Genomic DNA, 20,686 nt, shown 5'->3' with positions numbered 1-20,686 from the left:
TGCCGACCACCCTCTTCGCTATGTTCCGTCAGACTTGAACCGTGTGATCAGTGTAAATCGTGTTTCCAGGAGTTCGTATCGACGGATAATCCGACGAGTTTCAGTGGAACGAATCGCGTCCGACGTGACCGCACGTGAAAACGATGTTGGAACTTTGTTCGCGGGGATGCGATAGGCTTTGAATGCATCTTCCTACCCATTCGATCGACCGAAGTGCATCGAACTTTCGATCTCGCTTACGCTTTGAAAATGATAAAACGTTGATGATAAGGATGAAACGCTTCGCGAAACGGACTCATAGACGCTTTGGAGATTGTTTCTGGTGTTGATTCCTTTTTAACCTGCTCTAAATATTCGATGATCAATCGAATAGCGGCCGTTCGGCTATCGGACTGAGCTCGAGAAACGAAAGAGTTGAAGGAATTGAAACGATCCACACGGAGGATCGAAAGTTTCCCGGTTTCACGGGGAAAGTTGACGGCGTAAGCGTTCCCGATGCGCGTCCTCTTCATCCCCGTGGCGGCTAGTGCGAAAGGTGGCATATTTGAAACTTGAGCAACGTCTCCATCGAGCAGTGCGCGCGCGAGTTTTCCGCCAGTTTACGCCCTGGAAGAGGGAACGTCCTATGGAAGATCCACGGAAGGACAATAGACCGAAAGATAATCGATCCTCGTACGCGATCGAAGCGTCGCGGGGGTGTTTTGGATCGGACTAACGTCGAGCCTGCCTCGGATCTTTTCCTCTCGCTGTTGCTCGTATCAGCGTCGGACACCGTTCCCCAATTACCGGGACGATGAGAACGCGTTCGCGATAAAGATTCCCCCGAGTCGTTTAGTGTTTTGCGTGACAGTGAGTGGACGGTGCGCTGTCAGCCGGCGAAGAGGATGTGAATCGCTTCAGTATCAAAGTGAACGCGACGTCGAAAAAACAGTTGCGGAGATGGCTTTGAGGTGGCAGGCGAGGCTGTCCATTGCTGCCATACTCTTCATGTGCACCGAAGGTAATTGCACGTTCTCTTTAAAAAACGTTTTTTCCTCGAAAGTGAACCGGGGAAAAAAGAATCGGTGTGCTTGTGAAACGAAAGAAAATTTCTTACCGGTCGATCAATTTTATACCCGAGAAAATAAATTGTTAAGCCTCGATATGGACTTTAGTTATAGGTGAAAAAATTGGTTGATCCATACGGACGAACAGAAGTCATTCGATCGAGAACGCGGGTAGCTATCGAGCGGCAAACTGGTGCCACTAATGGAATTACCAGCGGCATGCATGCGTGCGTGCGACGCGAATTTATAGGATGCATTATTCATGGGTCAGTCTAGGTCTCTGCCTCGGAGTGATACACACGATCACAGGGAAAGCTTTTTCTTTCTGCCATAAAACGCGACACTATTTCTCTCTCTCTCTCTCTCTTCAACACTTGTTTTCTTGTTTCGTTAATATCGATCTAGTAAACTAATTACCAGACGCGACGTGGCGTGGTGTTACTCGCGTTCGTATATACACGAAACAGGCTCGATCCTCTCGAAAATCAAACGCGCCTACTACTCTTAGAGAGCATCCTGGCTAGCTACACTCGGTTCACACCTCGTTTACGCCATTGTCGTTCTAGACGAACAACTTTGGCAATTCCGTTCAACGCCGTACACGCCACCGTCTATCTTTGTCCCCTGGCAAAATTTCCTACGGTAGATTAAATCCTGCCTTTGCGCTCCCTGATACTCTATAGCGATTGTATTTTACCAGAAAATGAATAATTATCGTTGAAATAATGGGTTAATATTTTTCTTCCCCTATGAAATAGTTTTCTCTCGGTTCTGGAAACGAAGGAAATTGACTAAAATAACTCTTTGTTGCCTGTGTGCAAAATAGCTGAATAATGCAACCATCTCGTTACTATTTACGGTTGCTACAATTTTCGTACGGGGATTTGTTTGAAGATGTTTCTCGCTCGATTCGCTGTACCACGAGCAGCCAGAGAGAAGAGCATCGTTCCTTCCGCTGCGCAAACACGTTCACTATTAATGCATTGAAAATAGGTGAAATTAAACGGTGCACACCGTCGGTTATCAACGACTCCACCGAGAGTATAGAGCTTCCCCGAACAGTCGCTAGTTTGCTTTCCCGGTTCTTAATACCTCGTATCCTACCTAGGAGCTGTTTATACAAGAAAATTGCGTTCGTTGGAAATAGCCTTCGGTTTTTTCGAAGAAACTTTCAGACGAATTGCATCAACATTGCTACGATCGTGAAACTAATTTTCTCGAAGGAGAAGAAATGAATTGCAATGCAAAGAAATTGCAGTCTATGAAAAATATTAAAGAATTATCGTTTTTAGTCGACCTAGTTCTTTTATTATTACGGCTTGCGACCACTATGGGATCACCGTTCGTCTTTTCGTTTCATTAACTCGATCACTTAAGGAGATCGTTAACATAGTCGTAACTCGCGGTTTGATTAAATTCATCGTCGGCTTTGTTTTACTCGTTAATTACAAATTCATAGATATATAAATTCGTCCGTTATTTTTTGCTAATTAATAGTCAGCTCGTTTAGCAATTAACGCAAAAAACATTGTGTTGTTAAGAGGATGATACAGTTTTAAAAATTTCTACCGATCTCTACCCCGTGTATCGTTGCTTTTCCCCTCGCCACGCTGATTTCAAACAATGCGAACGACAAATTTTTTCCCCAACAAAAACTGTAAAAATCTATTGTTGCGAACAGTTCACGGTAACCGGATGGAAGGAGGGAAATTCTACATTTGCAAAATTAAGGGAGAGAATCGGGGAGAAAGCAAAATACACCGGTGAAATTGGCAAACGTGGAAATTACGATGGAACGCGATTAGAACGCGATCGTTGTGTTTCGTTAAATAAATTCAGGTCATTGTTCTATTACAAAAAAAAAAGAAAGTTTCAACGGCGAAGAGTAATAAAAAAAGCTGCGTTTCTCTTCGCTGCAACGTTGCTACATCCTGAACAATTGTGTCACTGTATCGCCGTTGCACTTGTATCGGATAGATTCAGTTGCTGGCTGTTTCTTTTCAAGCAAACCCACGAACTTTTCGAAATCTTATCTTATTGCCTCGCTTCGTCGCCGCCGAGTTTCGTAGCTTTAGCTGCACGTTATCGAACTCGCTCGCCGGAGGAACCATTGTGATTCCTTTATCTGGATGATAAATTGAGCTATCCCGTTTCCGTCCTGCGAGTTTTGCGGAGAACGATTGCGGCTTCCCTTGTAATCGTGGAATGTCCTTTCTTGTCTCGGCAAAAGAAAGAAAAAAAAAATATATAGTTCAACGTTTCGAATCGGCTGTCATCGTAAATTCATTTGAAAGCAGGGTTGGTTCGTAACAAAAACCCTGCTTTTCGAAGACAACGAATAACAACGGTCATTTTCATTATCAGCCCTCGTTCAATTATTCTCGCGGTGAAAAACAACGAGTCGAACGGATACGGGGAAACTATCGAACGGTCCGGATACGCTGGTTGCTGTTCCGAGGAAAATACACTCTCCTCCGTACACTTTCGCAAGGCTTGTTATTACAAAGTCCTCGTAGAGTAGGAAACATTAAGTTCCGGCGTGTTTTAATTACGAGCCTAAGCGCGAGCACCCTCGACCCGCTTTAAACGCAGAGGTCCGCGCCCTCCCCCGACCCTGCCGTCGACACCATCCGAGCTGCATTTCCGCGTCACGTGACGAGTGACGATAAACTCACAAAATCATGACCGTTCCATTATTTCGCGACGTGGCCCACTTGGCCCATAATGGTGATACGTCGCGTCGTCGTCGGTTCGTTCTCGCGACGGAAGAGGATCGACCTTTGAGCGCAGGATTTACAGGATATAGAAAGAAAAGAGGGTAAAAAGGAAGTAAAGAAGTGACGGTGGAACGGGGTAGGGGTCGAAGAAAAAGAACGAAGAGAGGCTTCGAGCTTTAATTAATTGCTTTTATCTCCTGCTACTCTCCGTCCCTCTTCTTTTCTCCTGAAACGTTTTTCCTTCCCCGTCTCGTATTTTCTTCCGAGTCTCCTTTTTTCTTTATTTTGATCGTACGGGACGGTTAAGGGAATGCCTGCTCGTTTCGAAGGAACGAAGCGATGAAATCTGATCCGAGATCGTTAACGAGTCTAATAGGGCCAATACGGTGCAGCTTATACGCCGATAAATTGCGAAGACGTGAGATCGGGACGGTTCTCCCGACAAGCGACGGCTGCTTCAATGGCCATAGGGCGATTTATCGTTTAAAGAGATTTTTTTTTGAAGGGAGATTTTTCACTTGCCCCGGGTTACTACCCCCAGGGCTGCACCCGATCGAGTTTAAGTTATTCATTACCAGAGTTTCCCCATTATGTCCCCATTATCCGTCTGCCTACATTAATTGTTTGCCTAATAGAATTCGATTCGTGGTACCATTGGGGATCGTTCGAGACCCAAATCTAGAAATTATGATAATTACGCGTAAACTTGAACGATGATGTAGACGGTGTGATTTTCTTTTCTTTTCTTCTTTCAAAGTGAAATAATATCATTTTAATGGAGGATGTTTATTTGCCGTTATAATACCCTGGAACTGAAGAATGTCAAGGAAACAAATACCCTGGTTAAAAATTGTACGGTGATTGTTCGACGGAGTAAATTACGAAAGCGTCCAGTCATTGTTATGCAAATTTTCCAGTTGATATTTTTACCCTTTCAGTATCAAAACGGATGAATTTAATTCACGTTTCCTACGGGTATTTACTCTTCTTTTTGTTTTTTGTTTTATTATTGTACGAATATAATTCAGTTGGCGCGATTTCGTTTCGCGAAATTCATTTTTGCGAGCGGCGATCTCATCAAACAATAAAACATTACGTGTTATATTTTCCCCTTTTGTCGTTCGCGTAACACAATTGTTAATTTCATTCGCAAAAATCCCGATTGAATGTACCTGAAAATCTGCAATTGCGTGCCAATTTTTTATTCATCAAGGCCCTCATTCTATACAAGCCCAGCTCGTTAACTTTTATTGAACGCGTAACCGTTTTAACGATGTAAGTGACCCAGTTGCGACGATTCCGACTAATATTATCTCTTGGGAAAGCTCCATCCCAGCCTTACAACTCTCTTTCTCCCCCGAGATGTTCTTCATATTTGAGGATGAATTTTTAATCCCGAACAAACGTTGATAAACAGTTTTCGTAACAACAGTGTTCCAACGTATAGTGAAATTTCTCTTCACAATGGGATCTCGATTACACGAACAAACATTCTAAATATTCCATGCAAAGCAGAGTGACGCGAAACTCTGCACAGGGTGAGGCTGTATTTCGTAGAGGGAAATAAATTTTTTAAACAAACGTTGCGCGTACAAAAGGCCCTTGATTACCATTCTCCTGAAGATCCTAACGATCAAAAGCTCTCCCATAATTGAATCGGTTTATCGAAAACGAGATCGCGATGAGTAAATCTGCATCGACGCTGAAAGACACGTCCGAAACAGAATCGCGGGAGAATGCAATAAAGCAAGCGAACGGTAATTCCATTAAAAGCTCGAGCGATGGTACAAGTACTTGTAAGTCGTATCCACGCGAGCCTCGTCCGAACAAGCTGGCAACACGGAAGCGGAACTTATCGCGGCCGCGTATATCAATATTCCCGTCGTTTTGCTCGCGTCTTGTTCCCATCCACAAATCATCTGCAGTGGCGGTACGAGAAAGTTTATAGCACGTCGCGGCAGCGTACGTACGCGTACATAGCACAACGGGAGCTATTTATTTCCCGCAATCTGCGGTGACAAGGAAAAAATAAGTGACGGGAGTCCCTGCATACCTTCGCAACGTAAGCTTGAGAGACAAATCTGTGACGGGGTCACGCGACCGTACCCTTCGTGTGATTAAATTACATTGCCTATTTAGAAAGATAAGGAGCCCTCTTATCGAACTTATTTATCGAGCCCCGGCTAGCTTTTCTAGCCGCCGCCTCGCGAGACCGATGCGATGTGCCGGCGCACTCCGCGGTTTCAAGCCGAGCCCATTTAATTCGCTGATTTACACTAAATACGCACGTGAGCTGGCGCACGATAATTAACGCCGCCCTGAAAGGAACAGCTTGTATTCATTTTTCCTCGCGCCTACCGTTAGCATCGTCGACCGCTTTATCGCGAGGATTAATTCGAACCGCAGAGGGGTAGGTGGGCAACTCGCGCACCGGTGGCTCTGAAAGTTTTGAGAATCGTAACGGGGAGAGAAAAAAAAAGCAACACGCTCATTAATTAGCCAGGCTTTCCCCTCACCGTAACTTTACCGACTGCTTTATCGTGAGGATTAATTCAAACCGCACGGGATGCTTGGATCGCGTTCAAAGTTTTCAGAATCGCGAACGAAAATTGCAACAGCCTCGTTAATTAACCAGCTTTCACGCCTAGTATAGTATTCCAACGTGTGTGAATAATTCTCTTCCCATTATCCCTCGGAACTTTCAATTTCGAACAAACGAACACCATTCTTTCCCAAAGGAAAATGTGTTTCCTGAATCCTGTTTTTCTTTTTTTTTTGGCCGGTGCTCGCAATAACGTAGTTTTCATCCTCTGATTCGAGTCTGAAACTCATCGACGAAGCGTGTTCGAATCAATTTGATTGTTCATTGGCTGCACGGCCGCGTATACGTTTCGTACGTCAGGTTTTTGCGATGAAATTTCCGCGAAACCGAGCGACATGTCGATACGTTTTCCCTCGCTGAAAATTGCTCGCGCTTTGACGACATTGTTGCGCCGCGAACAATGCTTTTGAATGTTCGATTCGCTCGCGATCGACAACGCGGATGGATACTTTTAGGAAAATGTAAAAACATCATTTTAATTATCTCCGTCCCGAGGAAGTCGCGACGAAGGTACAAGTCGCAGAAGCCTGAAATAAGATCATAACTCCGTGGAAAACGATCTTTTCATGGTTGGCTAAGGGTCGTTCGTCTTCGAGTCCCAAAGCGATCTAAATATTCAGATCAGCGGCGACGAAAGCCGAAATCCTCTCTCTGTTCCTTCCTCTCGATTTCTCTCTGGGTCTTTCCGCATGGAAATAGCGGGGAAATGCGGAGAGAAACGGGCCGGGAACCGCAGCCGGGAGTCCCTTAAATATCTTAATCTCTAAACGCCAATGTGATTCGAGTGAAAATCCCTCGGGCAAAGGTGTAGCGGTAACGGTCGTAGGATCAGGGATTTCGAAGGAAAGTAATTTAGCCCTTTGACACGCTCTGCTAGGGATCGCGACACCGCGAATCCGTCTAACCGGTAAATCCCCGAGTGAAATTTCTGAAATTCACTGCCAACTCGACGTGGCACGTAACAAAACGATATCGTGCTGGTTAATGGGAGGAGACAGGGTGGATGCAATTGCAACGAATCCAGTGGCGGTAACCGAGGACTCTACTGTCATAACGCGAGTTACCGTCCGCGTCAAACGACCGCTCCAATTTACCAGAAGTCAGAAGGACAGAGCCGACGAATACGGCTTTTTCTCACCTGGCTGAAAATGAATGGGTGGCAATTTGTCGCGCCGCCAGTCGGCCATAAGTCATTGAAAATTGTCATTGCATTTCATCACGGCCGCCGTTGGGAGTAATTTTATTTTCCCTGAAACTTCCCAACGAGATCCGTCATTATTTTTCATTAGGCACGATTTACCGATGATAGACGATCCTGACCGCGCGCTCGATCATCTTGGCAATTATGCTTATCACCCCGGTAAAGTTTCCTCGAGAACCGTTGGAAACGTCGTAAATTTTCCCCGTTTCGATAAAATATCGTGGCGAGTTATTTTCACGATGGTACTCCGAGTTGATTCTTATTGTTACCGATATTGATTACACGTTGAATATTTAACGACAGCTGTAAAGTATCAAACAGGTCTGACGACACGCGTTTCCACTGCGGTAGTCGACGCCCGTTTCTGTAATCTAACGTTTCAGATATGCTGTTTCGAATTTCCAATGTAATTTCACTGGTATCCAATATTTTCTCCCTTTCCTCGCCGTTAAACACTATCCTACGGCGAGATAAACAGTCGCTAAAGCGTTCGGAACAATTACTCCGGATCACCGAGCGTTCAATCGATAATAATTCAACGAAGCATCCTGCTGAAAGCTTGTTCCTCAAGAAGGTTCTTCTGCTCGTGAAACACGCGTTTATCGATTATATTTTCGCGTCAAATAAAATTCTTCTCCATAAAACGGAAATATGTTTGTTTACCTTATAGCTCGACTTCCCTGGCTGACACAGTTCGATAGGCCATAACGCGGTACAGCCATCGCGTGTCTATAAATATTGATGAGCTTTTAGAATAAAGTCTATTTACCGCGCGTCCATCGAGATAAATCGAGGCATTTCGAGTAAATTGTACGCGGCTCGAAGGAAATCCACGTTCTTTACCGCGACCTAAAAACCCCTACAGCGAAATCCAACCGGTCCATGCTGTTCTATGAATACTGATCGCTCGATTCATTTTCGAAAGAAAAAAAAAAAAAAAAGCAGGAAAAGAAAAGCGAGGAAGCTCGTTCCTTCGGTCACGAGTCAGCAAGTTTTTACGTCCTTCTTAATTAAGGAATTGAGACGGTTCAATTAAACGGCGGATCTAACGAGCACCGGATAAAACCAGGAAACAACGTACAGAGAGGTGTATAACGCGTTGCTGACACACATCTGGTAGGTCGATGCGCGAAAACAGGATATACGGTATAAATTGGAGGGAAAGAGAAGGGGCCAAGGGGGGGAGATTTCTAGGAAAGCCAAAGAGGAGTCCCCAGAGTGCAGGGAAAAGCTCGTTATAAGCTCTCGGAGCTTAGTTGTTGCTACAGAATTAATTAAAGCGAGCGCGTGGTAAAGCGCATAAAATATCTAGAAACGTGCCCCCTACTACGCACCAGACGGATTTATTATATTGCTATTCCCCTGATCGCTCGCCGGGCTTAAATAACAGCAACGCCGGCAAGAACGGAGACAAAGTGCAATTAACGGGGCAAAATTCTTGTACTTGGTAATACCTTCCACTGTATTTACGACCATTCTCCAGCGATGCTCGATGAGCAGTGTTTGCAAACTTTGTATTAGAAAGCAACGTCAAACGATTAACCTCCGTGCAAATTAATTAATTAATTCGTAGCTATCAAAGGTATGATTTTTATTCAGTTGCCACGAGAGTGGTTTATTTTAGCGATTGAAAAAGTCACTCGCTTAGGTATCGCGGGAGTCGGAAAATTAGCATAGTCGAAAGAACAAGTCGAGGGTGGGTCATGCTTCTATTCATGTATATTAATAACGCACGCTACTGCATACGCGTTTCGAGCGACTAGACGACTGTATCGTACCCGCTGTTTTTTTCAACTTTTTTTTCCCTCCCTGCCGTTGATGGATTACGAGAAAAACAACGGAGGACGATGCAAGCCCTCCGGCTAGGGGTGCCTTTTCTCCGCCGCCACTCCGACAGCCCATTCTCTACCTAATTCACTCTTAAGCCAAAGTGTAATGAGCTCTGATCTAATCTAATTTCGTCCAATCTCCTTCTGGCTATACCTACATCCCGTGGCTATTATAGTTCGCCGAGAAGTGAACCATAGCCACTTTGTATGAGCTTTCCTATTTAAACTGCTTCTCCCCTATTCTTGCCCGCCCGTTCGCTTCGACAATTTATTTGGCTTAGATACGGCCAACAGTTCTTTCCTATTTCCTTATATTCCCACGATTTCCATCTACTTTAAGAGAACGTAAAATTTTATGCACTGAGCAGCCTGTAGCTTTTAACCTAAAGTATTTCGTTAATAAATATAGGTATATTTCAAGCTTGAACAGAGGAGGCTGGGTTAATCGTGACCCAACCAAGAAAATTAAATTAAATTAAAGTTAAATGTATAATTTTTTAATGAAAAGGTTTCATATGTTGGAGGAACAATTTTCGGAGGAACCGTGTAAAATTTAGATATTGAAATTGGGGCTCTCTCCATGGTCCGCCGTCCAAGGATTCATTTACCTCAATATCGTATTATTTATCCAAAGCGTCGTATTCGCTATTCAATATAGAGCACGGTTGTAATAACGATTACCATGCAAATAACGAAATAAATGAACATTAATATTCGACGCCTGTAATTATATTAGTTACGACTCTAACAGAGTTCGGGGCCAATGGAGGGGAAATTGAAGCAATGCTATCGGAGTTTTTATAAACATCGTGCTCGCTAGCACGAAGGACCAGGCAAATTTAATGCTGGATCCGAATGTTGAATCTGATTTTCGACAATGGCGCAATAACGGAGCAATTTAGTCCGTCGGTAACGATAAACGTAATATAACAGAAATAAACGCGTACCCGTGTCCACTTAAAATCAATTATTCCCGCAACGCAACGACCATTCCGTCGAACGCATCAGGGGTGGAAATTATTTTTCGTCGCGTTCTATTTCCAACGTAGCCGTTGTTGAAACTTTACAGTGGAAAATACTACTGTTACTTTCGCGTTAATTTTCAAAGTTTAATAAAATATCACTGAAAAATGACGATCTACCCCTGAGTATTGTATATAGAATCGAACGACAGGTCTGTTGGTTCCCTGAAAGCTGTCTAAAGACCGTAATAAAAGCGATTCCTGCCACTTGTCCTGTTCCTTTCAAAAATGATGGATTCACGGCTTGCCTTCCTCCGACAGATCTGCAAGCCTTAACACCCATCCAGATCAACGTCGTTCAACAAAGGCGCTTTCACTTTGCTGGCAATCCGTTTGATCGGTGGATTTTACCTTTCTGTTGCAGATACACTCAGTTTAGGAGATCGGACGATAGACATGGATCGACACGTCAGCCAAAGCAGACCGCGAAACCAATTGCTGGTGGACCCTTCGAGCGTGAAAGCGAAGGCCGAGCCGACGTTCGACTATTCGCAAAACACCAACGTGACAGCCCTGATTGGAAAGACCGCTTATCTGACGTGCCGAGTCCGCAACGTGGGCGACAAAACCGTAAGGCTCTCTTATGATTTCCCAATCGCTCGAACCCATTATCCGATCTAGCAACGAGGAAAATTTCCACCATTTTCCGACCGACCGTTTCTCGCAATTTCCAATCACCCTCGAACGTTTATTTCCATTCGAGAGATGCTTTTACAACCGGTCCAGGAATAACGCGGAAAAATTGCACGCGACAGGTTAATGTATCAGAAAAATGCTTTCGCCTCTTGCTATCAACGTTATTCCACCGGGGGTTTCGACAAATTTGTGGCCTGGCAAGGTAATTACGACAAAGAACCGCGCGCACCGTTCCTGACTGGAGCGAGACGGGAAATCCGGGCACCCCCTGGTAAAGACCTTAGGAAAAGCGATTTACAGGAAATAATCGAGTTGCTCCGGCTCGATTGGACGTTAATCGACCTTCAAGGCAACTGGAAACTCAATTTTACCGCAGGTCGCGGCGTTACAGGTATTGCTCGATCGAAAAGTAATGCCCAGGGTTGCGCAAGGCTACTCGAATTATGACTTTGTCATCAAGTTCCATCGACATTACTATCCTAAAGCTATACAATTACCTTTCCGTCCGACCTGTTCGTCGATTGGCAATTCGGTTACAAAGATTCAACGACCAGTCCGATCCGTTTGATCCTCGCCCATCGCCATTTTTCAATCTCTTTCGTGTAATTTCTATCGAGAACCAGGTTTATCCAAGAATAGTTTCTTCCCTGGCATCGTTTTATTTTATCGCTGCGGAACACGTAGGTTGATTCTCGAAGTGCAAACCTATCCGACCACTTTAATACAACCTGAACGTTTGTAATTACAGAATGGAACGGAACAAATATTACCTCCCTGGAAACCCTTACCCAGGAAAATCCCTGGACGAAGTTAACCCCAGATTATGTGTACAAGCTTTCTTTCGATTAGTCGTGTTCCTCCGTTGTAAAATATTCCAGCGAAAAGCCCGTGGACAAACTCCGGCTCGATTAGTAGCCAAAGTGCAAATAGGATTACACCGGAAGAAAGGAGAAGGCGACACGCGGGGGTGGGATCCCGATAAAACGAACGAGAGATCGTGACGCGTAGATAGGAGGTTCGTACAGTTGAAACAGGGCCGTTCAATTTCGCTATTTGGGAGTGTGTAAACCGTATTAAGCGAATTCATTATACAGTCCGGCAGAGGGCCGAGGTACCTTAATTTCATTCGTTCCTACGCGTCAGCCATGGAATTCCATTCGCTCGACGTCCGAATTACTGGGTCACACGGATTTCCTCGATATGTGATTCCCGCCACTTTGCATGTTATCTCGACACTTTTGCCCCCCTTTTCGTTTTATCCGAAAATCCTCGAAATCTACGAATTTCACGTTACCCGATCGATCATCTTTTCCAAGCCTTTATCAATTAGTCTGTTCGTTTTATCTTCAGACGAAGATGGTAATCGAAAAAAGTAGCATGGACCGAGAGAATTTACGAGTTTATTTAACGAACGATAACCCGGGATACTTGTAGGTTCGCTTAATGGTCGGTATTCATCATTTTGGACGTGTTCCCTGTAGTTTCGCTTTCCTTCGAGACCCATAACATCCCGTCCGATCTTGATGGGTAAGTTTGCAAGCGTTAAACTGCTTCTGTTCCCGTGCAGTAACGACAGCAGCTTGCCAGACGCTCAGACACGTAAACTTCTTCGAGTAAATACGTTAAGTGGTGGGAAACTCGTACGCTGGCCTTCGAAGCTGTTCGAGGAGACAGCTGCCTTTTCCGGTTTACGTCGACGGATGAATTACCGAGGGTATATCGGCGAGACCGAGAGGATTCATAAGCTTTTCACGACGTTCCATAAAGAAATGGTACGCGTTTCGCGTGTCATCATTCAGCAACGGTTTATTAAGTTTTTCGCTCTCGATGATGCTGTTTCCGTCGGGAAACGTACCGAGTTACTCCGAATAAAGTGTTTTATTCTGAAAATTTCTCTATATTCTGTCTTGAAATGCCCGAGTTTGTAAAAATGATCGTAGGTCGACGAACCGAGAAAATTCATTGTTTACGTCTGCGCTTTCAGGCTCGCTTTACGACTCAAGTTTTCTTGCAGACATCAGCTTTCTAGGGAGCGATGAAATTGTAACAAGAGGCCGGCTACTCCGGCGAGGTCAAAGATGCTCCAGGTTAATGTAAAACTCCGATACTCGTCGAAGCATCCTTGAACTTTAAAGCGCGAACGAGCCAAAAATATTTCTCTCCCGCGGTAGGTTTTCGATTTGAAAAAAAAAAAAAAAAAAAAAAAAAATCCGTGGAAATATCAGCGATTTCGTGTTTCATTCGATACAAGCTGGGAAGTTTTCGAGCAGAGTTGAAAGTTTCGCCGGTTCATTCACGGATCGGTGATTTTTGGCTGACCGTAAACGCGGAAACAGTGGAAATGCAACGTTGCTGCGGTCTCTTTTTTCGTATCGGGATGAAATCGGTACGGCGGAAGCTGTTCCGCCGAGCCAGACTTCCGCAGAGTTTACGAGATTACTTTCTCGTTCCCGGTAAGAGGCAGGTCCGCCGTGAGAGCGCATACACGGCTGATGAAATTACCGTCGTCCCCGAAGACGTCGAACTTCAGCCTAGCCGAAGTTTAAATGTCTCCTTCGTCGAAACAAATTATGTATTACACGCGGCGGCGGATACTGTTCGCCGGATGACGTCGACCCTATCTACTCGAGTTGCAGTTCTCGCGCCTTCGAGTCTTCAAATATTTAACGCAACAGAACGAACAGACGAATGTGAAATATTGATTCCGAGCCCGACGTTCGTGTACGCCTGGCACGAGAATTTCCAAGAATTTTCAAAGATTTCCCGAACTTCCAGCCTCGGGGCTTCGTTTTATCGCTTGCAATATTTAGCCACCCGGTTCGTACAACGTGTAGCCCTTAAAGTGATGTATGCTTCCGTTAAAGCGTTTTAATTTTTCGTTAAACTACACGGTAAACAGGGATGGATCGTCGTCGGTGAAAATGAAACAGAAATTTTTCTACTCGTTACCTGGAAAAAGGAAAATAATTTTTCAAACGAACGTTTCCGTCATCATCGAATTCACTTTAACGATCGGTGGTAGCTATTCAAAGCACTCCGAACGATCTGCCTCGATAACCATCATTGACTCCTCTTTGAAATTCCGTTTGCAAAGGTATCCTGGGTCAGGAACAGAGACATTCACATTTTAACGGCAGGGTCGTACACCTACACGAGCGATCAGCGATTCCAAGCGCTTCACAAAAAAAATACAGGCCAAAATAGCGAGTGGTCTGAATGGACTCTTTGCATAAAGTGGGCGCAAGAGAGAGACCAGGGACTGTACGAGTGTCAGATCTCCACTATTCCCGTCAAGTCGCACCAATTTCGTTTAAACGTCGTTGGTAAGTTTTTATTCACCGACTACATTATTACGGGTCGTTACAGTAAAGAGTCGATGTAAGAGAAACGCTCGGGCTACATTTCCTGCATTGTTAAAACTTTGCCGACAGCCTCGAACATAGAAAAGGATAGCAAGTATCAGTGTATCTCATCGATATGTTCGATCTGAAATCGTATTACACTAATCTTATGGTGTTGTACCCCTCCAATGAAGAGAATAAATTCTTCGCTTACATCGAATCTTCACTGTAATTGGATAAATCAGAAAAAAAAAATATGAATCTAGAATTCCGAGTGCTGGCTCTCGGCACGATTCATAAAATAATGATCCGAATGTATTGAACGAGCTATCGACGAGCCATTGAGTAAATCCTAATTCTACAGAGCGCGACGTCGACCTCGTTATTTCAATTAGAATGACCTTGGCCACCGTTAACAAGCTTCGACTCGTTAATTCGACGCGGATCGGTAAAGTACTTTCTTCGAGTATCTTGCACGGGAACAGGTTTCGCGGTAATTTCAACGAGACTAGGGATCGTAGAGAGGGTTTTTACGAAAGGATCGAAGGAAGAGAGAAAAATAGGAGTGGTTCTTTGTCGCAGTACCGACAGCAACGATACTGGGTGGTCCAGATCTGTACGTGGGCGCTGGAAGCACGATAAACCTGACGTGTGTGATACACTTCAGCTCGGAACCACCAGCCTACATCTTTTGGTACTACAATAAGCAAGTGTTGAGCTACGACAGTCCCAGGGGTGGCATCTCGGTGATAACTGAAAAGGGCGGCGACGTCACCACCTCTTGGCTCCTTATTCAGACGGCGCAACCCTCGGACTCCGGGGAGTATAGCTGCAAACCCAGCAACGCCAATACCGCGTCCATCAAAGTTCACGTTCTGAATGGTGAGTGTTTATAAGATTAGATCGTGTAATTTTCAGCTCGAACGACGAATCGAATGGAAAATGGGAGAACACGTTTTCAAAGGGCGCGTCGCGGTGAAACAGTGTTTTCTTAACCCATTAATTTTCCCGCGAATGCGAGTTTAAACCAACGCGCCAGGTTTCACCGGCAGATGGGAAAATTTCCGTCGTTATCGCGCGCAGCTGTCCTCTCCCAGATTTTCGCAGGCCTCTGCAATCGGCCTATCGCGGAACTTGGCAATTACGCGGTCGCCAAGTTTTGCATGTTTATTCAGCGACGGTCTCTCGCGAGCACACCAAGAGAAAACGAGTTTCAACGGTAGCTGAATGTTTGCCCTGGTGTTCACCGATACGAGGAAGCCTTCTCCCACCTCCCCAGGGAAATAGTTTCGTTAATGCAATTTTAAACAAGATTTTCCACGACTTTCATTACGTTCCCGTTGTTACGTTGGTCGGTGCTTTTCAGAACCGCTTTACCCGCGAATATCGTCCATATCTCGAACATGTTTTGTTCGCGTATCTTTTTTTACAGCCGGGTCACGTTTTAAATCAAAATTCTTCCCCGAGAGATGCGAAACTTCGCCGTAGCAATTTCGAAACTTGAGCTGATGTTTCTTGTTGAGAAATAGAGGTCGTCGAGCGACGACGACGAATTTTCTGTCTATGTAAATTACGCGAATTCCGTGGACCGAGAGGTTCTTAGAAAGTTGCGCGGATCGGCTCGAAATCGCGCGGAAATTGCATCTCGGTTCGTCGCATAAAACACTTGGCCGACGCTTAACGAGAACATTTAGCCTTTCGAAACATTCCTCGCAGCTTGGGAAAGCGTTAAAAAGAAACTAAATGTTTATTAAATTTTTCAGTGCTCGAGTACTTCCTTTATGCATATTATAAACGCAATTGCATCTATGTAAATAATTTCACGTTACTTCAGAAGATGAAATAAGCTAAACGTCGGAAAAACTGGCGGTAAACAAAGGAAAAGGTGAAAGATCATCCACGATTATGCTGGAAAATCCTTATTTCCTTCGTCTCGAGGTGTTCTCGTTAAACAAACGTCTCGCGTTTTGATTAAAACGACTCTTGATGCGATTCTACAACCGGAACGAACGATTTAGGCAACTCTTTATACGAGCGGATATATTTTTCGCTCGCAACGCAAACAATCCCGGCAACTTTCCCTCTGAAATGCTCCGTCTTTCGCGAAAAAACTTATTTTTCCGGGTTGGAAGCAGCTCGCTTCTTTAAACCCAGGGAACCGTGGCACAGTGATGCATTGAAAACTTCTGCAACACACAGATTCGCTTGAACCGAGGAGAAAAATGTAGCATTTTCATTAATCCTTTCATTCCCCATCACGGTTCGACGATAATTCTTTTAATGGTTTGCTCTGAAAATTTCAACTCCACTTTGCGTTCCCTTCTTAATTATTAATCGGATCACCAGGACGTCGATAAATTTCCCGAGCAAGAAATTTCCGCAACATTTCGAACGCTAACCACGATAGTTACGAAAGCGTTATCATCAAAGGAACAACATCAGACAGCGGATAAATAAAGCGCGTATGATAACACATATTGGGATTCTTGAACAGAGCCGTACATCATCGACCGGATGCAATCAAGAGCTCTTGATCCTCGATCCCTCACCGCAGCCTGACTTCCTGGAATCCCAGAACTTCCGATATTAATTTATCGGAAGTGCGGGAGGATACGTCGCCAAGAGGAGATCCGACAAAGCGTTCTACCAGCGATTACATCAACGCTATCGATCAAAAGTTTACGATAATAATTATCCCTCTGGAAATTTATGTTTTCGTGGAAAATGACAACGAGACGTGGAACTTTGCTCTTATTTCTGTTGCAGGCGAACGACCAGAGGCGATGCAGACCGGAACTGCGGGACCCATCTTATCCTCGAGCTGTCTATTGGTGTCCCTCATCATTTTGTACATATCGTCGGTGTAAACGAACGAAAGGGTGGCGACAACGTGGCCGCAACGCCGATTAGGCCGAGTTTTCAAGTATGTCAGGGTATGTTCTTCGACGAGTTCACGCAACCCGGTTTACCAGGATCGATAGAATCGTTCGTGAACGGACTCTGCTAATTTCACGTGTATCGAGTACCACGATTCTCGTATTCGTACGTTCGATTCCTATGTTCGCAGAGGAGACAACGTGTCGTCTGCTCGCCAGTTTTATGAACGAGATCATTTCGAACGACTCTACGATCTCGAGGCAATCTTGATCTAGGAAACGCGTTCGGATCGTCGGGATTAACGGACGCGCGTGTCCGAACGAAGAAAACGTTTAATTAAGAGAACGTCGACGCTGATACCGTGAACGACTTCGGTTCGATAAAGAAAGATTTTCATAATTAGTCCGCGTTTCGGAGGAATATAAATTTCCTACGATCTTGTTTCGCGATGCCTTGATAATCCACGATGAAAGGAGCCGATTCGAGGACGACCATCGCGCTTTACGATCGGTCGAATCCTCCGACATGCAGGACACTATTCGGAGGGAAATAAAACGTGACTCGATTTCTCGATCACTCGCCGTTAACAATGGAGATGGTTCCTCGAAGACGTTGCAAAATTCCTCCCCTTTATTTGGAGTTTCGAGTATTCGCGATCGTAGGAGACCTCGTTCTGGGAATCAGAGAAATTGGGTAACTGGAAAGTTGAAGTAGAAGGAATCGAACAGCTCCCTTGATCCGTTCGTCGTTCGTTCGAGGTATTAGCGTCCGGCCAGGGTAACAGGAAACTTGTACATAACGTCTGTATTATAAATTGTGGCCGGGTGTGATGATAGTTACACGCCGAGTACGCGAGCGTAAATGCGTGCACGCGGCAAAACACACACTCTCTCTCTCTCACGTGAAACCGATGTGCTGGCGGATCTAGTAATTGCGTTTATCGCGGGAAAATCGAGTTTCGCGGTTGAAGTGGCTCCGAACGAGCGACGCGCCAACCATGAACCGGGAATCTTCGTCGACAGGGTTCGTGGAGGTAGGTGAAAATACTAAACGCTGGATCATCGCTTCGAGTTTCGTCAAAGGAACTTCATTTTTTTCCTTTCCTTCCCGTTCTTCCCTTCATTTCCCGGCAGACTTTTTGCTACGACTACGGGGAAGATTAATCGTCAACCGACGAGCTGGAGACACGTTGACCCGGTGTTATTCTTTTCAACAGCGATCGCTTCGATCGAGAGCAGCTGAATTTATAACTATCGCGTATATCATAAACTTCGAATGCCTGGATATTCATTCTCGCATTTCTTTTTTGAATAAAAAATAAAAAGAAAATCCAGCGTCGCGGTACAAAACTCGACAAAGCTAAGCGATGATCTTGCCCCGACTTCCAGGTAATCGAACTTCCCTTACGAATCTTTGTCGTTCTTTCCGAATCGGTGGTCCGCGAACCAAACAGCGTCAGCTTTCAAACGAATTTCCCTCGCGAGTCCAGAAACCTTTTTACTACTTTGTATATTTTTCCTTCCTTTCAAACGCTTCCCTGCGTGTACGTGACACAACGGTGAGAAAGGCTGTAGAACGAGAGCCGACACGTAAATCGCGAAGGATCGTAAAGATAGACAAGGGTTGCACCACCGAGTTGGATCCACTTCGATCGCGACGCGAGAACACGACAATTTTCACTTTCTATTTGTGTGTGCGTGTGTGTGTGTGTGTGTCTGTATCGATGTGATATCCTCGCAGGTAGAGCAGGAAAGTATCGGGCGTGGAAAAAAGTATCCCTTTTCCCGCGCTACACACCAATCGAATTTCCCTTCACTCTTGTGTTCCTATTTACCACCATGCTGGCGATTCTTTCCTCGGACTTGCGCGACCCGTCGGCAAAGACGAAGGGGAGAGCTAAAGAGAGAGAAACGATTTCCAACCGGAACATTCGACGGACCGAAAGTTTTTCCAGATGGAAGCGGAAGGCTCGAATCGATACGCGAAACGTGACTTCGGCCGCGTAAACTACGGAGAATAATTGCGTGAACCTCGAGAGCAACGGGGGAAGGGGTTGAGAAAAGTTTCCGAATTTCTCTTCCCCTTTCGACGGAAAGTACGTGTAACGGATAGGACGCGGTCCATTAACCGACTGACCGTAGATTCGATCTCGCGTCGCGAATTACGTCCGCGGGAAACTCGGCCGGGGATACGTTATTTTGTTGGAAACTCTTTTATCCAGCTGATCGATAATAACGCTCGCGGCTATTTCATAGAAAATCGCGTTTCCTCGACTTGTTCACAGGGTAGATATACTTTTCGCTTTTCACTCACCCCTAAGGCTGTCCCGGAAAATTCCATACGGTTATTCCTCGATTAGCAGCTCCGCTTATCTGAAAATACAGGAAAATTTGATTATATTCAATCGCGATCTTCTATTTCATAATTACAAGAGGAAAATTAATTTTCTTTCCCGGAACGGAATGGTTTTTTCAATTTGGTAATTGCATCGGTAACATAAAGATCCTGTACAAGAGTGTACCACACTTTACGATATTTTCCAGCTAGAAAACAGGCGGTATACTCGGCGAAAGGGGAAACGAGGAAAAGGGAGGAAAGAAAGAAGGACGGTGCATCGAAACAGACTCTGGATTTCGTTCGTTCCAGTTGAACAAATCGGTCGCGAATCGAATTCAGCTGCCGTCGATGCAATTCGATTCGAGAGTTGTCCTCCCTGCTCGCAAGCTTCGATCTCGTTTCCCTGACCGTGCACAAATCGCTTTGCCCTCGGTGTGGCCACTTTGTTACCGTGTTCGCGGCCTTTTACCCCCGGTCGAAAGGAAAAGTGATGTCGACGAATCGTGGAGAAAAACCGCGCGAAAAACTCCATCGAAGCGGCTGAAAGAACAAACGGCCCAGTCCTCTCCCTCTCTCTTTAGAATCTCTCTATCGACTTTTTTCCGACTCGATGCACGCGTTATCGCGACGTATCACCGCACAGACTAGCTAACTAAGCGAAACTAAACAATAAGTGTCGCCGTTCAGCGAGACGGCCGTTCGAGGAGGCGATCGCGATGAAAAGCTGAGAAAAGAAAAATAAAAAAGATGATGAGAAACACGTTCGAAAACGACGCGTCGCAGACGTCACTCGGCAAGCCTGTAGCTCTTAATCGACGATGCTGATGCAAGAAAGATGATAAATGAGAGGGAGAATAAAACCACGAAAGAATCTGTAATCGCAGCGATATCGTTTAGACTAGATAGGTATATTATTGTACATACTACAACATTACGATGTTTAATAAATAAAAACGTTGAAAGAACAGGGGTTGAAAGATAAGTCTCTGGGGATCTTTTCATGCGAGCCGGGTTACAGTCAACAAGCATCTTCTATCTCTGCCCCCCCCCCCGTGCTTTCACGGATCCATGGATTCTA

General features: G+C 45.0%; 1 protein-coding gene across 1 annotated transcript; it reads left to right on the top strand.

The window, feature by feature from the left end:
* Positions 1–839: 839 nt before the first annotated feature.
* On the top strand, positions 840–19,586 carry LOC117610745 (zwei Ig domain protein zig-8). Its single transcript, XM_034338626.2, has 5 exons — positions 840–1,000; positions 10,782–10,987; positions 14,148–14,376; positions 14,977–15,276; positions 17,161–19,586. The coding sequence occupies exons 1-5, from the start codon at positions 940–942 to the stop codon at positions 17,259–17,261; spliced, it is 897 nt and encodes a 298-aa protein (XP_034194517.1). The 5' UTR covers positions 840–939; the 3' UTR covers positions 17,262–19,586.
* The last annotated feature ends 1,100 nt before the right edge of the window (positions 19,587–20,686 follow it).

This window comes from Osmia lignaria, chromosome 9 (assembly GCF_051020975.1).
Source record: "Osmia lignaria lignaria isolate PbOS001 chromosome 9, iyOsmLign1, whole genome shotgun sequence".
NCBI classification, from domain to species: Eukaryota; Metazoa; Arthropoda; class Insecta; order Hymenoptera; family Megachilidae; genus Osmia; species Osmia lignaria.
This window is presented reverse-complemented; position numbering and strand designations above follow the sequence as displayed.

Coding starts and splice junctions, on each gene's coding strand:
- LOC117610745 (XM_034338626.2), top strand. CDS start 940: ATGGCTTTGAGGTGGCAGGCGAGGCTGTCCATTGCTGCCATACTCTTC. Junction 14,377..14,976: donor ATTTCGTTTAAACGTCGTTG/GTAAGTTTTTAT, acceptor TCTTTGTCGCAG/TACCGACAGCAACGATACTG. Junction 15,277..17,160: donor CAAAGTTCACGTTCTGAATG/GTGAGTGTTTAT, acceptor TTTCTGTTGCAG/GCGAACGACCAGAGGCGATG.